The following is a 17,680-nucleotide window of genomic DNA, read 5'->3' on the forward strand; positions in this document are numbered from 1 at the left end:
AATAAAAATACAGATGCAAGAGAAAAATAAATCAGTATAGATGAGAAATATTAGAAGCAACAGGAATACCATTAAGCACTTTCAAAATAAGCTTCTTGTAAAAAGATTGCTTTATATTAAAAAAAAAAAAAATCACACCAAAAATAATAGCAGCAGAAAAGAAGGATAAATACAAGTTAATTGCACACCAGTCCCATGCAAAAAACTGGTCATTAGCCAAAGCAGTAGTACTCAGAATCCAATTTGGGATGCTTGTGCAGTGCTTGTGAGTCCTCTATTATGGAGTTGTCACTGAATTGGTCCAAGTCTGAAGGGGTCTGATGGCCTGGGACTTCATCTGCCAAAGTGTCCAGATAGCTCCCCACAGAGATGCCATCTAGTCCATCACTGCCATCGTGTAGGCTATTGTAGCTGCCACGTAAGGAGGTGCTCTGACTCTCCAATAAACTGCACAGGCTGCCACTGAGACTGCTGCCTCGGCTGGTAATGGTGGCCTTCTCTTCAATCATCCACTTGATGGACTCAATGCTCTCATTGATAACAAGCAACTGGCGCATGAGCCTGACGTCTGTGGCTCTGAGGTTAACCTATGGAGAAGAAGGAGAGAGGAAAAACAAGCCAATTATTGTATATTCGGGAAAAGCCCACATCTCATTTGGATTCTGTTTCCTGCAGTCCACAATGTAAAAATAGCACAGGATAAAATAGGAGTGCATTTGAATTTAGAATCTTTTTTAAAACCACTGATCATTGATAGAAGTTATAATTAAAGAACACTTCTTGACAGACACACAGGGCTCTAAAAGTGATGATGAAACTCCCACTGCATTTTTGTTCCTCATTGAGCCGCCTGGATATATTATATGGAATGTCAGGTTCTCTGCTAAAAATGTATTCTTTCTAAGGCTACGTTAATGGTTTATCCATGTTTACTTGGCAATACATGTGTGTAGCTACTGAAAGATGGAAGAAAAGGAAGGAGAAGGAATGAAGGAATTATCACCATCATCATTATTGTAGTAGCTACTATTTATGGAGTGATAATGTATGTGCCAGGCATCATTACAAAAGCTCAATATTTGTTAGCAAAATCTAGTAACAATTCTGTAGCACTAGTATTATTTTTTTTCTCTGTTTTATGGATGAGAAACTAAAACCTACAGAAAAGAATTGAAATAGTACAGAAAAAGCTTGTATTCTTTATTCTATGTTGACATAGATAGTGATGAATAATACTTTTATGCTTAAGAAGAAAGTTGCCCTAATATTTCCTTTGCCTTTTTACCACTCTTGAATCCTAAAGCGTGCTATACACTAGGCTGGTACAACTTACAAGATATAGTATACAAATATTTCTGTAGATATGACTATTTGCTTCAGATAAGTCAGGAGCACGCTAATCAATTTGGGATATGAGACTTAGGGAAGGTCCTAGAATGTCCCTTAGTGTCTTCTAGGTATCCCTTCTGATAGCTCGAAGCCAGTTGTTTTGATAAATCTTTCTCTACAACCTCAAAATGGAATCTCTTTGTAGGTCCCACAGTTCAATGGGAACATATGCTAACATCAAGGGCCTGATAGTTGAAGAGTTGGGGGATTGCAAAAATGTTCATAATTGTCCCACTTAATTTGGGAATAGAAGAGATGTGGCCCCTATGCCCCTACTAAGATTGCAATCCCTGGACTGGGAGGTATGGCCACATTTGGTCACTAGATGTCCTAGTCACACTCATTATGGGTTGTAAATGGATTCTTTTATTTCTTTTATTATTCTTTTATTTTATTTGGAGTGTTAACCCAAGAGGCTAGGTCATGCTAATTCTCTGTTTAAGATCCAGAGCTAAATCAGATTTATGGGTTTCTAGAATTATCAAAGGCACTCAATCTTAAGTGACTCAAACTATAGGAGACAAAGGAGCCTATTGTCTTCATAAGTATGGGTTCATAGTGTACAATATGTTCTGGTGAGGGGTTAATTCATAACTGAAGGCAAACTTTGGATCCAGTGTACATGAGGAACAAACATCAGGATGTGACTAATAGTATGACAATACAGTTTTTAAAACTGTACAAATATAAATATAAAAAGCATAAAGGAAGATTATAAACTGTTTTGCTGGGATACTAGAATGACTTGGAAGACTTATCTTCTCTGAGAAAATCACCAAAAATAAATTGCATAGAAATAAATTGTTTCTCCATGAGGTGGTAGACAGGAACAGCCTTAAGATAGTTCTCTATTTGTAGTGTCCTCTCAATGACCTTGAGACAACTTTGTGTTGAATAAGGAGGCTTTCTGGCAGTCTTTATATTCAAACTCACTCACCCACACACCCTATAAACCATCAAGATATTCTATTCAAGTAAGACAAAAAAGATTTATAAATCATCAATAATTTGTCTATGTCCTGAGAAAAACAGAAAAATCAATATATATCAAAGTCTTACAAAATTCTTCATTTAGGCATCTGTAGCTGATACAACTTGACATGCCCATTGTAGACATGATGCAATTTCAATCTGACCACTTCCCATCAGTTCCCAAAATGAACCACAGCTGAATTTGCTCATGTCCCCATCCTGTCTCATAAAGATGCTCCCTCCCATGTCCAGCTCTGGGCATGTTCCCCCTTCTCTAAATCCTACCCATTATTAAATCCAATTTTTCCCATTAACAACTATTTGCTGAGTCCAGATTCCTCTGCTGTCCCACATAACCTCCACAGTCCATTGCATATTATTACTTAATCTTTTACTACCTATATTGCTGCCTACTACTGTGTCAAGCTTGTATCCTTTCATATACTTGTTCAATCTATTTGCTGAGCAAATAATCTGAGGAACTGGACTATATTTAGAACATCACAGCATCAGGTTTGAAGGAAGACTCAATAACAACCTGCAATAGGCACATGATACAACCTTGCTTATTGCAAGTGAAGAGGACTTAAGCATTTACTGATGAAAATCAAAGACAACTGCCTTCAGTATGGATTGCACTTCAACATAAAGAAAACAAAAATCCTCACACTGGACCAATGAGCAACATCATGATACATGCAGGAAAGAATGAAGCTGTCAATTATTTCACCTGATTCGGATCCACAATCAATATCCATGGAAAAAGCAGTCAATAAATCAAATGATGCATTGTGTTGGGCAAATCTGCTGAAAAAGACTTCTTTAAAGGGTTTAAAAGCAAAGATGTACTTTGATAGGAAAGTGTGCCTGACCCAAGTCATGGTATTTTGAATCACCACACATGCATGGGAAAGCTGGACAATGACTAAGGAAGATTGAAGAAGAATTGATGCATTGGGTTATAGTGCTGGCAAAGACTACTGACTATTCAATGGACTGCCAGAAGAATGAACAAATTTATCTTGGAAGAAGTACAGCCAGAATGTTCCTTAAAAGGGAGAATGGTGAGACTTTGTCTCATGTTCTTTGGATATGTTATCAGAAGGGACCAGTCTCTGGAGAAGAAAATCATAATGGGTAAAATAGAGGGTAAGTAAAAAAGAGGAAGGCCCTCAAAAAGATTGATTGACACAGTGGGTGCCACAACGGGCTCAAATGCAGCAATGAAGCTGAGGATGGCACAGAACTGGGCAGTGCTTCTTTCTGTCAGTAGGAATCGGGACTGACTCAACAGCACTTGGGAGTTCTGGTAGCATAATGGCTAAGACACTTGCCTGCTAACCAGACGGCTGGCGGTTCAAACCCACCAGCCACTCCTCGGAAGGAAGGTTGGGCAATCCTACTTCCGTAGTGATACTGCCTCGGAAACCCAAGGAGGGGTCGCTATGAGTCGGGTTTGACTCAACGGTACATAACTACAACAACAACAGCACTTAAAAATTGTGTCTTTTAGCCTTTTCTTCAACTAAGCTGAAAGTTTCTTAATGAAAGAAGCCATGTCTTACATTTCCTTATTATGTTAAGGTCTGTGCTAAGCACTGATGAGATTTCTAGAAAGTCATAATTTTAAGACATGTGAAAGTTCTGCTCTAAACACACTTAACAATATAAGTTTCTAGCAACTCTGTGACCCCAGGTTAGAATATATCTAAAATAAATCTTCTTTTCCAGCAATTTTTCCCTGATTATACAGCAGCTATATCAAATAAAATGCATTCAACCTTATTGTATAGTAAGAATAAAAGAGTAGTAGATGTATGAAGTGAACAAAGATTCCTTTGTTCATGAATAATTCATTTCAGTAAAAAATCTTTTTCTTCTGAAGGCACAACATTCACAGGGCATTGAACTACTATTGGGGAAAAAATGACGACAGCAAGTCAGTTAGAACGTGTTGGTCTGGCTGATAGTGATAATAGATTTAACTGTGTCTAACCCTGTGTCCTTCTGGTGACTAAGAGTAAACAGTTTTCCATTGTAGGACATTGGGGCCATCCGGTTCCCATGGTATCCGGTCCACCAGAATCAATGCTCTAGACCAAAGTTCCGTGTGTGATGCAATTCCTCCACTGGCCTGGCTGCTTCACATTGCCTTCTCCTAGAACTAAGTAGTGGTGACACTACTGATGAAATATCCACCAAGACCTAACTCACAATATTGCTTCTGTCTCCAGTAGCTCCCACCCTTCCTCACTATTATTTATTTCAGTCCTTATGAACTCTGGCCATTGGTTAAGAAGAGAATATATTACCCTGAGACCTGAAACTCATTATCTAATAAGATCTAGTGGTTGCTCCATGGATACTAAGTCAAGAGATCCTCCTTGTGGTCTGTGTTGTAAATGTCCCCTCCTTGGCTGGTCTGTGTTTAAATGCCTCCTCCTTAGAGACCCCCTTCCTGATCGATCAAGCCATTCAATCCCCATGACTAGTTGCATGATAGATAGATAGATTTACATTTATGATATTTATGATTTACTGAAATCATCTTATTATTGTTTGAGGTGCATTGGTCATTCAGTGGTAGAATTCTCACCTTCCTCACAGGAAACCTGGGTTCAATTTTCAACCAATTCACCTCATGCACAACCACCACTTGTCTGTCAGTAAAGGCTTTTACATGCTATGATGCTGAACAGGTTTCAGCGGAGTTTCTAGGCTAAGATAGACGAGGAAGAAAGACCTGGTGATCTACTTTCAAAATTCCTATAGATTACAACAGGCCATTCCTCCCAACTGATCATGAGGATGGTGCAGGACCGGGCAGTGTTTTGTTCCTGACAGCTGCCCACAACAACAATTATTTATTATTATTTTTTATCTTTCCCATAGGGAGCAATTGTGGTGTAGTGGTTAAGGTATTTGGCTGTTAACCAAAAGGTCAGTGGTTCGAAACCACTGGCTGCTCCATGGGAGAAAGATGAGGCAGTCTGCTTCTGTAAAAATTTCATCTTGGAAACCTAATGTGGGTCACTATGAGTCGGAATCCACTAGATGGCAGTGAGTTCAGTTTTGTTTTTTGACCTTCCCCATAAACATGTGCCATGGATTCAGTTTCAGACTCATAGCACCCCTCCTTGGGTTTCTGAGGCGGTATCTCTATGGAAGTAGATTGCCCAATCTTCCTTCGAGGAGTGGCTCTGGATGAATTTTAATTACTTTTATCAGAAATTGTGTGTTAATAATAACCTTTGCTCTCATAATTTGGATATAAATCAAAATCATATTTGTGTTCTACTCCAAATATGGTGGGTTTGAACCACCAGCCTTCTGATTAGCAGTCAAATGCCTTAGGCACTATGCACCAGAGCTCCCCTTAAAACATGTAAGTGCCACAGAATGCAGGAACTTGATGCCCAAGAAGGGGAGCTCTGGTGGCATAGTGCATACGACTGCTAACCAGAAGGCTGGTAGTTCATACTCACCAGCTACTCCTCGGAAGGAAGATCGGGCAATCTACTTCCGTAGAGATACTGCCTCGTAAACCCAAGGAGGGGTTGCCATGAGTCGGAACCGACTCCATGGCAGTGAATTTGGTTTTTTGGTATGCCCAAGAGGAGTGCCTAACATAGTAAGTGCTTAGTCAGTATTTGTCCAACAGCTGAATTAATAATTTTGATTCTGATTAGACCATCTGTCAAGAACCCCTCTACTTCAGTTTTGCTATGGATCAGTGATATTTAACTTGAGAGCAAGGAAAGAGAATATCTTCAGAGAGCCTTTTAGTACTAAGTGTTCCCAGTACACAATCCCATTTCCAAACACTCACAGATTTCAAACACTGAGTAAAAGGTGTAAGGTTAGTCCTAGCTTAAATTTACAGATTACAAGATATTATCTCTAAAAGGAAGTGGATTTCAAGGCATGAGTCACACTTTAAACACTGTTCTGTTTGTTCAAAGGTGATAACATGGTACTAGCACAGCACAGGTGTTCTGTAAACACTTGGTGAAATGAATTGAACAAAGACAAACAAACAGGGTATGAGGTTTGCATTGAACAATCCAAAGACATGAGGGTATCCTTTCCTTTTTTCTTCTTCACTCCTATTCTGGCCCTTACACTCATTGCATTGTGGTTCATCTTCATACCCAACCTAAGTCTCTCATGCTTCAGATTAGTGGCATAAAACATTTTAGTAGAATGCTGAAATTTTGTGACATTTTTGACAGGTGATGAACTAACTGGGTCTATCACAGAATTTAAAATTAGGAATCTTGAAAGAGAAAATATTCTTAATTGTAAACTTTTCCAGATCTATGTATTCTCTAGATTTTATAATTTTAATGCTGAACAAATGCAATAGTTATGAACTGACACAATGGGATCCAAGAAAGAGAGAATATGGTCAAATTTTCACTTAATGAGAGAACTACTAGAAAAGTATCTTTTGTGGTATAGTATGGTTACTGGTCTACCACTGTCATTATCTAGCCATGTGACTTTTGGACAGTGTCTCAGCACACAGGACCTGAGCATCTTTTATACACAAGAAGAAACCTTGAGCTTGTATTCTGAGTGCCAGTGAATGATAGGACTAAATGGAGGTTGCAAAAATGTTCCATGAACAAAGATTAATTTCTGCCCCTAAGTGACGATTTTATCTAGTTGAGTCATCTAATCTAGTCATTTATCACTTTTGTCTGTTTCTCATATCGAGGCTTCATTTAAGTTATTTGATAAGATGATTCTATAGATCAGATAATCTCAGATTTCCCTCCACTCTGATATATTCTTTGATCCTTTGTCATTGTGTGGCCATTTGATTATTAAATTGTTTGTGCTATGAGAAAATTATGTAGTCTATGAAAGAGACAGCAATCAATTCTGCTACTCGATAGCTAAAGTAAAAGATTTAGCCGAGAGAGAAACTTGTGGCTAAAGCCAGAAGTTTGAGCTCTAGGTGAATTTTAATTACTTTTATCAGAAATTGTGTGTTAATAATAACCTTTGCTCTCATAATTTGGATATAAATCAAAATTACATTTGTGTTCTACGCCAAAACAAACATGCATATCATCTTGAATGCATCTATATATTCACTGAAATGTGCTCATGAGCTGCCGAATGTATTTGCAAACAGGGACATTTCGCTTTATCTTGTCACACTGGAAACTTGAACAGCACCATGTACTCATAACTCTCAAAAAGTCCTCCCCTGTAATTTTTTATTATTTTATTTATGAGCTACCACTGAACAGATAAAAGCAAGCCATTTCCTAGTTATGCATTCAGGTTTTAAAATTCACATTATCCATGCTATAAATCCCAAATGTCCAGCAAGCTGAAATGTGAATTAGACAGGAGCAAAACTACTTTGCAGACACAGAATCACATGCATGAAGAAAGCAAAAAAAGATTAGACTTGCATTTCAATGTGATTGCTCTATCTCTTGTTTCTAATTAGGAGAAATCAATCAGCCTTTTTTTTTTTTTTTTTTTTTTTTCAGATTTGTAGTTGTTGGAAGAGAGTTTATTCTGGCAAGACCATTTTTTCTATTTATTTCTAAACATGCATAAAACTTCTTAAAGGAATCTATATGTGCTAAGAAGATCCTGTGGGGTACAAACAGTTAAGTGTTCAGATAATAACTGCAAGGTTGGCAGTTCGAGTCCACCCAGAGGGGCCATGCAAGAAAGGCCTGGCAATCTATTTAAAAAAAAAAAAAATCACCACCATTGAAACCTCTATGGAGCACCATTCTTCTATGACAGTATGAAGTTGCCATGAGTTGGAACTGATGCAATGGCACTGCAGTGTAGTAAATTACCTGGTATGGCTTTTCTAGCCATAAGTCTTTGTAAACTCCATGGTGTAACTGGCTGTGAGCAACTGAGGAGCTCCTGATTGTAAAAGTTATCCACCTGGAGTATTTCTGTTGGGAGTGGCACTGAAGCAATGTTCTGGGAAGGTCACTCTCTCTCAGGTGCTTAGAATTTTGATGCTATGATTGGCTAGTTTGGCCACTCTGCCAGGCTCAAAAGGAGGCCTCCTCGAGGCAGAAGGCTCTCTCTGACCACTGGGTGAGAAGGACACACTGCTGAGAAGGAACGCGCTCCTGAGTGACACCAAGGGACACGCACTGCTAGGAAAGAGACTGTGAGAGACTGTTGGGTGAGAGACGGCGGGCTGAGATAGACTGAGCGTTTTTCCTAAACTTGAATTGTAATCTGGCGCTTCCCTAACAAACCCCATAATCTGTGAGTTCTGTGTGGCCACTGCAGTGAATTATCAGACCCAGGAGAAAGTTGGTGGGTGCTTTGGGAGGAATGGTTGGAGAAAGGCCTGGAGGGAGGCAGCATGTCTGGCCTTGCAGTAATAGGCCTTAGGCTATTGATGGTGATTCTGTCTTCCTCTTGTGGGGTTAGAGGAGATCAGAACATGTGGCCAGCCTCCTTGCCTTTTTAGCAGGCACTTTTTTTTTTTTCCCTAAATATACTAAATTGAAGAACTCTTATAAAGTGGCTTAGAATACTGTTTTTCCACCAGCTTGTCCCTGTTTGTTTGCATGTTCCCCTGGCATAACATCTTTGTGTCCAAATCTGCTTCTTCTCCAAATTCACCACATCCTCAATTTGATTATCACAGATTTTCTGCCTACCCACCCATCCTTAAAGTCTCAGGCCATTTTCTTAATAGCTATATTTATACAGCACTCCTCTCACTGTTTTCCCCAAGGATCCATAAGGATATTACTGTCTCTTTGCAGTCTACGAAGACATTGTATAACATCTCCACCCACTGCTTTTGGTTTGGAATGCTTGAGGAGAAAAGCCGGCTGCCACTGACAAAGCAATGCTGTTATGACAAAGCTGTCCTCATTCCCTCTGCTTTCTCAGGCAGCCCAAAATTTACAACAAAATTTGTTTCTCATTGGGCAACAGAGGATTACATTTTTTTTATATCAGTCAGCTTTGTCTCCCTCCATTTGTGCTGTTTATAAGTGGGATTGAACAATAACTAAAACAAACTCACTCTGTTTCCAAATCCTTAAAGAAGAGTAATTTCCCCAATGACTAGTTAAACTACAGACATAAAAACCCTGTCATCAGCACAGCAGACTGATTGATGTTGTGATAAATCAGAAAGCTACATCTTGTTTATATGAAAGGGGCATATGTGACTCCCTGAATCTGAGATGTAAATGCCTGCCATCAGGCCTGCATGTAAGATCTGTGCAGTTTCTGCTGGTGAATGAGGCTTCTGATCCCAAAAGTAAGACATGTAGCTTTTCCAGGCTGATTCCATCAACCTCCTGGTCAAACTGATACTTAGATGCCTGCATTTTAACTCCTTTCCCATATTCTAATACATTAAAAGTTGTTTCCCAAGGGCTTCTAATATGTATATGCAAAGTGTGATTTTAGCTAATGTAACAGATGGAAAATCACCTAAGCCAAGATTTATTTGGAACAGTTTAACAAAAATATGAATCCCCCTCATGAAGGCCTGGGAGCTCTAGTGGCATAGTGCCTAAGGCATTTGACTACTAACCAGAAGGCTGATGGTTCAAACCTCTCAGCCACTCCTTGGAAGAAAGGTTGGGCAATCTACTTCCATAGTGATATGGCCCTTGGAAACACAAGGAGGGGTTGCTATGAGTAGGGTCCAACTTGACAGCAGTGTGTTTGGTTTGTTCATGAATGTCAACAGTGCTTGCTATGGGCCTATAGAGAAGATGCTTAAACATATCTAGGAATCTTGTTAACATTTAGATTCTGATCATTGGTTCTGTGATTCTGTATTTCTAACATGTTTCCCAGATGATGCCGACTGTGATAGGCAGCCTCTAAGAAGGAGCTCTGGTAGCATAGTGCCTAAGGCACTTGACTGCTAACCAGAAGCCTGGCAGTTCAAACCCACCAGCCACTCCTCAGAAGGAAGGTTGGGCAATCCTACTTCTGTGGTGAAACTGCCTCGGAAACCCAAGGAGGGGTCGCTATGAGTCGGGGCCGACTCGATGGCAAATAACAACAACAACAACAAGATAGTCCCAAAGACTAATTCCCTTCTGGGTTTTGTGTCCTTATGTAAGTAAGTACCACCCTTTGAGTGTGGCCTGGCCTAGGGACTTGTTTCTATTGAACAGAATATAGCAAAAGTGATAGCATATTACTTCTGAGAAAAGGTTACAAAAAGGCTGTGGTTTCCATCTTGGTCTCTCCGGCTCTTACTCACTTGTTCTGAGGGAAGTCATCAGCCCTGCGGTAAGCTGCCCAATAGAGAGAGCCACATGAAAGGGAACTTATGTCTCTGGACACCAGGTAGCAAGAACCTAGGCATGCACATGAGTAAGCTTCAAAGTGGATGCTCCCTGAACTGAGCCTTTAGGTAAGTGCAGCCTCAACTAACACATTGATTGTGCCTATAAGAGACCCTAAACCAGAGACACTTAGCTAATCTGTGCTATGACTCTTGACTTCCAGAAGCTGTGAGTTAATACTTGCTTGTTGCAAGAAGGACAAGGAGGCCACATGTTCTGACCTCCTCTAATCCCACAATAGGAAGACAGACTCACCATCAATAGCCCAAGGCCTATTCCTGAGAGGCCCAGACATGCTGCCTCCCTCCAGCCCTTTCTCCAACCATTCCTCCCAAAGCATCCACCACCTCTCTCCTGGGTTCGATAATTTGCTGCAGTGGCCACACAGAACTCACAGATTATGGCGTTTATTAGGGAAGCACCAGCCTACAATTCAAGTTCAGGAAAAATGCTCAGTCTCTCTCCCAGCCCACCATCTCTCAGCCAAGTCTCTCACAGTCTCTCCCCCAGCATGTCCAGTGCATGTCCCTGGGTGTCTTACTCAGCAACACGTGTCTCTTGCGTCTCTTTCCCAGCAGCACATGTCTCTTTCAGGAGCGCATGTTTCTTTCAGCAGCACGTCTTCCTCAACCAGCAGTCAGAGAGAGTTCTGCCTCTAGGAGGCCTCCTTTTGAGCCTGGCAGAGTGGCCAAACTAGCCAATCATAACATCAGAACTCTAAGCACCTGAGAGAGAGTGGGAACCTCCTAGAACATTGTTTTGTGCCACTCCCAACAAAAATACTCCAGGTGGACAACTTCAGCAATCAAGAGCTCCTCAGTTGCTCATAGAAAATCCCACCTTGGAGTTTACAAAGACTTATGGGTAGAAAAGTCACACTAAGTAATTTACTACACTGCACTTGTTGCTTTGAGTCATTAATTTTTGTGGTATTTGTTATGCAGCATAAATAACTAATACACCAATATTGCTGGTCCATAGACCACACTTTGACTTGTAAAGCCCTAGAGATCTTTGTATTTGTGGCTAATTTTGGGTGATGGATGCTGGGCCATTGTGTCTATGATATGCTACTCTACTGGTGCATGTTTGTAGTTTGAAAAGAAATAACAGATAGTATAAATCACTGAATATTTATTGATGAAAACAAAAAAAAAATTCATGGAAGCCATAGTTTTCAATGAGGAGGCTACCCTCATTTCATTCAGACTTTATCATTCAGAAAGGGAAATGACAGATGATATATTTGGTACACAGTATTACTAGTGATGCTTTAAATGAAGACCACTTGTAGATAATACGTCACATAATTTTAGGATCATAAAACGTTGGATCTAAACTGGTAAAATAATAAACTAAATCTATATGGTAACTTTCAGATGTAATTTGAGGAGTTTTGAATATACTGAGAGATTACACATCAATTACAGAATTTTTAACATTAGCAAACTTACTAAATTATCATTTGTCTTTTAAATTCTTCATTTATAATCTGAAGGATTCACTTTAATTTGGCTTCTGTAAAAGGAAGAAGCAAGGATATTAGCATGGAGGGAACTTACATTTATTGAGTGCCTCCTCTGAACCTGATTGGATTTTTCTTATGTTCACTCATTTTCTTTGCAAAGGGGCCTCTTAGAACATTCACATTGCAAAGGGATTGTTACTAAGGCATTGCTATCATTTCATTATCTTCATTTTTATCTGCTTTTATAATTTGGTAATAGTTGAGGTGCTTTATTTTATGCTCTTGAAGATTCAACAAACAACTTGAAGATTAGTTTTGTTTGTTTAATTTTCATATGATGCCAAAGTATTGACTACTTTGTTTATATTTTTATTTGGGAATCTTTTGATGGGAAGAAAGGTCAAAGAGAACAACCCACCATATGTAACATCGACTAATAATACATTGCCTTTCTAATCTAGTGATTTATTCAGTCACATATTTTTTAATAGCTTTCAGAATACTAATAAATGTATCTGCCATTTACCCAGTACTTCGTTATGTGCCAGGTACTTAGCTAGATGCTTTAAATATAAATTTAACTAGTTAGTTTAATGTAATTGCCACAACTGATCTGTGAAGCTGATTATAGTTCTTATTATGCAGATGGAGGAATAGGAGGATCAGAAAGGTAAGGCATCTTGTCCAAATCTCATAGCATTTAAGTGGCAGAGCCAGAACCAGATAAAAGTTTAATTGACTCCATAGTCTCTACTCTTTCCTTCAAGCTGCACTGCCTAGAAAAAGCCATTTTTCCCCAGATAATGAGAAACAACGAATCTCTTCTCAAAACTTTCTAGCAGCTTGCCATAGTAAATTATCCTTTTTAGTTTCATTTTAAAGAAACTAGCTGTCCAGAAGATCAGTGCAATATGGTGGAATAAAGGTAAAGGGACTGACTGAAGAGCACCAAGGGCTATGAATGCTTATTGAGAGACTCTGTGCATGTAACATTCTCTTGGGCTGTGGCAGAATAGAGAGAGGTGGCACTGAGTGGCATTCCAACTGATGAACTTTACAAACTAGGGAACAATTGTAGTATTAATCTCCAGTTGTCACTGAGGAGTCTTGAAAGTCAATGGAGATCTCATAACCTTTTTTCCCCCTCTAGGCTATGAGTTGAAATCAACTCAATGGCAATGGGTTTGGTCTTTTGGTTTAGACCTGACTGGAAAATCAGAAGGAGCTCTGGTACCATAGTGCCTAAGGCACTTGACTGCTAACCAGAAGGTTGGTGGTTTAAAGCCACTAGCCACTCCTCAGAAGGAAGGTTGGGTAATCTACTTCCATAGTGATACCACCTTGGAAAACCAAGGAGGGATCCCTATGAGTCGGATCAGACTCGACAGCACATAACAACAACAGAATACCCGAAGAGATAAAAATGTAAACTAGTATGACCTACTTTTATCATATCAAAATTTTCCAACATTTCTTAAGACCATTTATAGACTTCTAAAACTATAACAACATAAAAATGTTATCCAACATTAAGAAATAAAAAAGATTATCTCTTTAAAGATATGTAGAAGTATATCTAAGAAGCTCATCAAAGCATTAATTAATTATCTTGGATGTATGCTATATCTTTGAGTGACCTGCTCTTTACTATGATTTGGTCCTAACTTACAATGTTACATGTTAACTTTGTAGATTTGTGTGTAGAAGAAATTCAAGTGATTTCTTTCCAGTCTGTATAGTCAAGAGAAATCCTCCCCGATTTAACAAAATAGCCAGTACCAGGGACTAATGGGTGTCGAACAACTAGGCCTAACAAGTGACATAAGCTATAAATTATTCTCCATTTGAGGTAACAATATTTGGCTATCCGGTTTCATGATGTGATGATCCCTTAGTGATCTCTGTTGGCATAATGGGAACCTATTCTCTGTTGGGTGAGAGAAGACACAGAATATGATCTATATTATTATGATATATGATCCATATCGTTTGCTTATGTGTTTGTCTGCTGCAATCAATGAAAAAAAATATTCGATTTCCGCTGAATAGATAACTATTTGAAATCTGAACTAGTGAGTTACATATTTTCTAATGCCCTGTGCCTGAGGTTATAGAACTGAAGCTGCAGGTCCTGCAAGTTACTATATATTTCATTGAGAAAAACCTTTAAAAAGAATATCAAATATTTTCCTACTTCTAGAAGGTATCAATAAATTAGATTATAAAATCTTCTCAGTTAGAGCTTACCTAATAAATGTATAGAGACTAATAAATACTTGCATAAATGTAACTTTCCAGAATCTGAGAAAATAAAGAAATTTAATGTACTGAAAGTGCTGACCTTTAAAAAATATATATATTCTCATAAAATGCTAGCACAGACACATTTTTATGAAAGAATCAAGGTGAATCTTTACACATATTGGATTGATTTAGTAATTTCAGTTTATAAACAAGTAAATGTTTTTCCCTTGATTTTATCAGTGTGGAGAATGAGAATAAGTAGTTTTTTTCTCGATTGGAATGGAAAATTGCTATAGAAGAGTTCAGTTAACAAGAGATAGCAAAAGATTATTCTTCTGTGTCATCTGCCCAAAATACCAGAGATTCCTTATCTAGGCTGAATAATTTTCCATGCTTTGCTATAACTTTGGCATGCCCTTGATGATTTTAAAAATAAAATGTTCATTACTTTTTCTAATAGATTTAAGGTTCCTTAAAGTTGTGTTGGGGAGCTCTGGTAGCATAGTGGCTAAGACACTTGCCTGCTAACCAGACGGCTGGCGGTTCAAACCCACCAGCCACTCCTCGGAAGGAAGGTTGGGCAATCCTACTTCTGTAGTGATACTGCCTCGGAAACCCAAGGAGGGGTCGCTATGAGTCGGGTTTGACTCGACGGCACATAACAACAACAACAAAGTTGTGTTGTACTCTCACTCTAAACTTTGTTTCCAAGCATGCGTGTAGGGGCTGAATCAAGTAATCAAGCCTATTCTGATAATACTTTCAATTTTGCTTTTCCAGATCCTAAGCACAGGGGAAAAATTTAAGAAGTCTTTTATACCCAAATTATTTTTGAGTTTCCACAAGGGTCCCTAGGCAATGACCTTAAGGAAGACCTCTGAAAAGCAACATAGATAATGTGTAAATAAATGCCACAGTTGTGTTCCAAAAAACTATTTACAAAAACAGTGGGCTGGATTTGGGCTGAGGGCATAGTTTGCAGGGGTGAGGGGAACACTTGCTGCATTTTGATGCATTTCCTGAAAGACTGTTTAATCTCTACTCTTCTAATTCTTCTTGTATTCACCTTTTCCATCCTCCATGTTTCCTCACTAATGAGTTAAATAAATCTTTAGCATATGCTGTTGTATATTAGTGAGCCCTGGTGGCACAATGGTTAAAACATTTGACTAATAATCAAAAGGTTGGCAGTTGAAATTCACTAGTTGCTCTTGGGAAAAAGATGAAGCAGTCTGCTTCCATAAAGACTTGTTGTTGTTGTTAATGTGCCATTGAGTTGGACTTGACTAATGGCAACCCCTCCTTGGGTTTCCGAGGCGGTATCACTACGAAAGTAGATTGCCCCATCTTCCTTCCCAGAAGTGGCTGGTGGGTTTGAACCGCCAGCCTTCTGGTTAGCAGTCAAGTACCTTAGGCACTGTGCTACCAGACCTCCCATAAGACTACATCCTTGAAAACCCTATGGGGCAGTTCTACTCTTGACTACCCAAAAAAAAAAAAAAAAAAAGAAAACACTGCCATTGAGTCAATTCCAACTCAGAGCGACCCTCCACTCTCATTGTGATTCTGAGGCAGGAAAGCTTTAGGGAAGTAGATTGCCCCATCTTCCTTCTGTGGAGTGGCTGGTGTTACCAACCTTGTGGTTAGCAATCAAATGCCTTAGGCACTTCATCACCATGGCTCCTTACTCTCTCCTATCAAACCAAAAAAACCAAACTCCCTGCCATTGAGTCAAATCGGACTCATAGCGACCCCTCCTTGGGTTTCCAAGGCAATATTACTATGGAAGTAGATTGTCCCATCTTCCTTCTGAGTGGGAAGTGGGTGGTGGGTTTGAACTGCCAGCCTTCTGGTTAACAGTCAAATAGGTCACTATAAATCAGAATCAACTTGATGGCAGTAGAATTGATGTTTTGGTTTTATTGTATATTGATATGAGTCATGCTTGTTTGTTTTTTAACTTTTTTAAATAAATTTACCATGAAAGGATCAAAAAACAGAACCATAGACAGTAATCTTACTAGAAGTGGCACAAATACAGACAGGCCTAGTACAATATAAAAAATACAGATGCCACAAAATAAACTCTACAAATGCTGAGGTAAAAATTTTTGTTAAATTTCTGTCTCTAGGCCTTAAAGGTTTTTTTTTTTTTAACTTTTATTTAATTACCTCTTATCTCCTATTTAGTAAGAAAAAAAGTCACCCTTTTTATATACGCCAAGTTTAATACTTCAAATATGACTAAACAAGCTTTCTGTCTACAATGTGAACACAAGGAATGAGTTTGCTTTTTATTTCCCATGAATCTATGTCTTTTAGTGTAAAAACTGATTATCTGTTATCTAGCACATGCCAAAGACTGTGATGACTCAGCACTCAGAATCTTATTCAGCCATCTACATTTTATTTTCCATTGTTCATTGATATTTCTGGCAACACAGATCATTAACTAAAGTTATATGCTTTTATCTTTTGTCTTCAGGCAAGAAAAATGATCAGAGTATCCTTTTGCAAGGTTGGGCAATCTACTTCCATAGTGATAACTGCCTCAGAAACCCAATGAGGGGTCGCTCTGAGTTGGGTCCGACTGGACGGCACATAACAACAACCATTTCAAATAATTATTGTTTTATTTTAAATGAAATGAGTTACATTCATTGAAATAACATTGGCTAAAATATTATATTCATTTTGCCAATTTGGTAATCTCTTAGAAGTTCACTCTTATTAATGTAGATCCTTCACCTGGGCATATGAGAGTTTGCTCTCCTTTGAATGTGATACTATTTGTCATGTTTATTTCTACATTGATCCGTTTTTAGGAAGAATAATGTTTAAAGAACTTTAAAACAAAGGTATTAGGTGATTTCTTAGTTATTTATATTTAACGATATCCTGTGACTCAACTACTCATTGACAGCAAGGAAATCTAAGACTTTGGCCCTAGTCTTGATTGTATTAGTAACAAGTCACCTAGTCTTCCCATGCCTGTGTTTTCCCTGTCAGATGGGAATATTGGAGATCATGTCTAAAGTTCCTTCTACCCTTAAAATGTCATAACTCTCTGGTTCAGCATTAATAAAGCATGATCAGTGTATAGTTTGCAAAGGAAAGTTAAGGCTCCTTCAGGTGTTTTATGGGGCACAGTTGGAATGATCTCAGAGCTTGATTCTGAGAGATGACTGCATTCATTGGTAGGGAACTTATATACAAACAAGGAAACTTTTCAAGATAGAGAATTTTTCAAGATATGGGAGAAACAAACATTGGTGGCAAATGA

The 17,680-nt window shown here is 38.7% G+C and overlaps 1 protein-coding gene across 1 annotated transcript in view; it reads right to left on the reverse strand.

Moving 5' to 3' along the window:
* Positions 1-212: 212 nt before the first annotated feature.
* LURAP1L (leucine rich adaptor protein 1 like) overlaps positions 213-17,680 on the reverse strand; it is a 61,173-nt gene continuing 43,705 nt past the window's right edge. Inside the window, exon 2 of the mRNA XM_007943236.1 lies at positions 213-587. Coding sequence (XP_007941427.1) covers positions 213-587 — 375 coding nt within the window. The remainder of the gene's footprint in view (positions 588-17,680) is intronic.

This window comes from Orycteropus afer, unplaced genomic scaffold (genome assembly GCF_000298275.1).
Source record: "Orycteropus afer afer isolate SDZICR_OR568_19922 unplaced genomic scaffold, OryAfe1.0 scaffold00102, whole genome shotgun sequence".
NCBI classification, from domain to species: Eukaryota; Metazoa; Chordata; class Mammalia; order Tubulidentata; family Orycteropodidae; genus Orycteropus; species Orycteropus afer.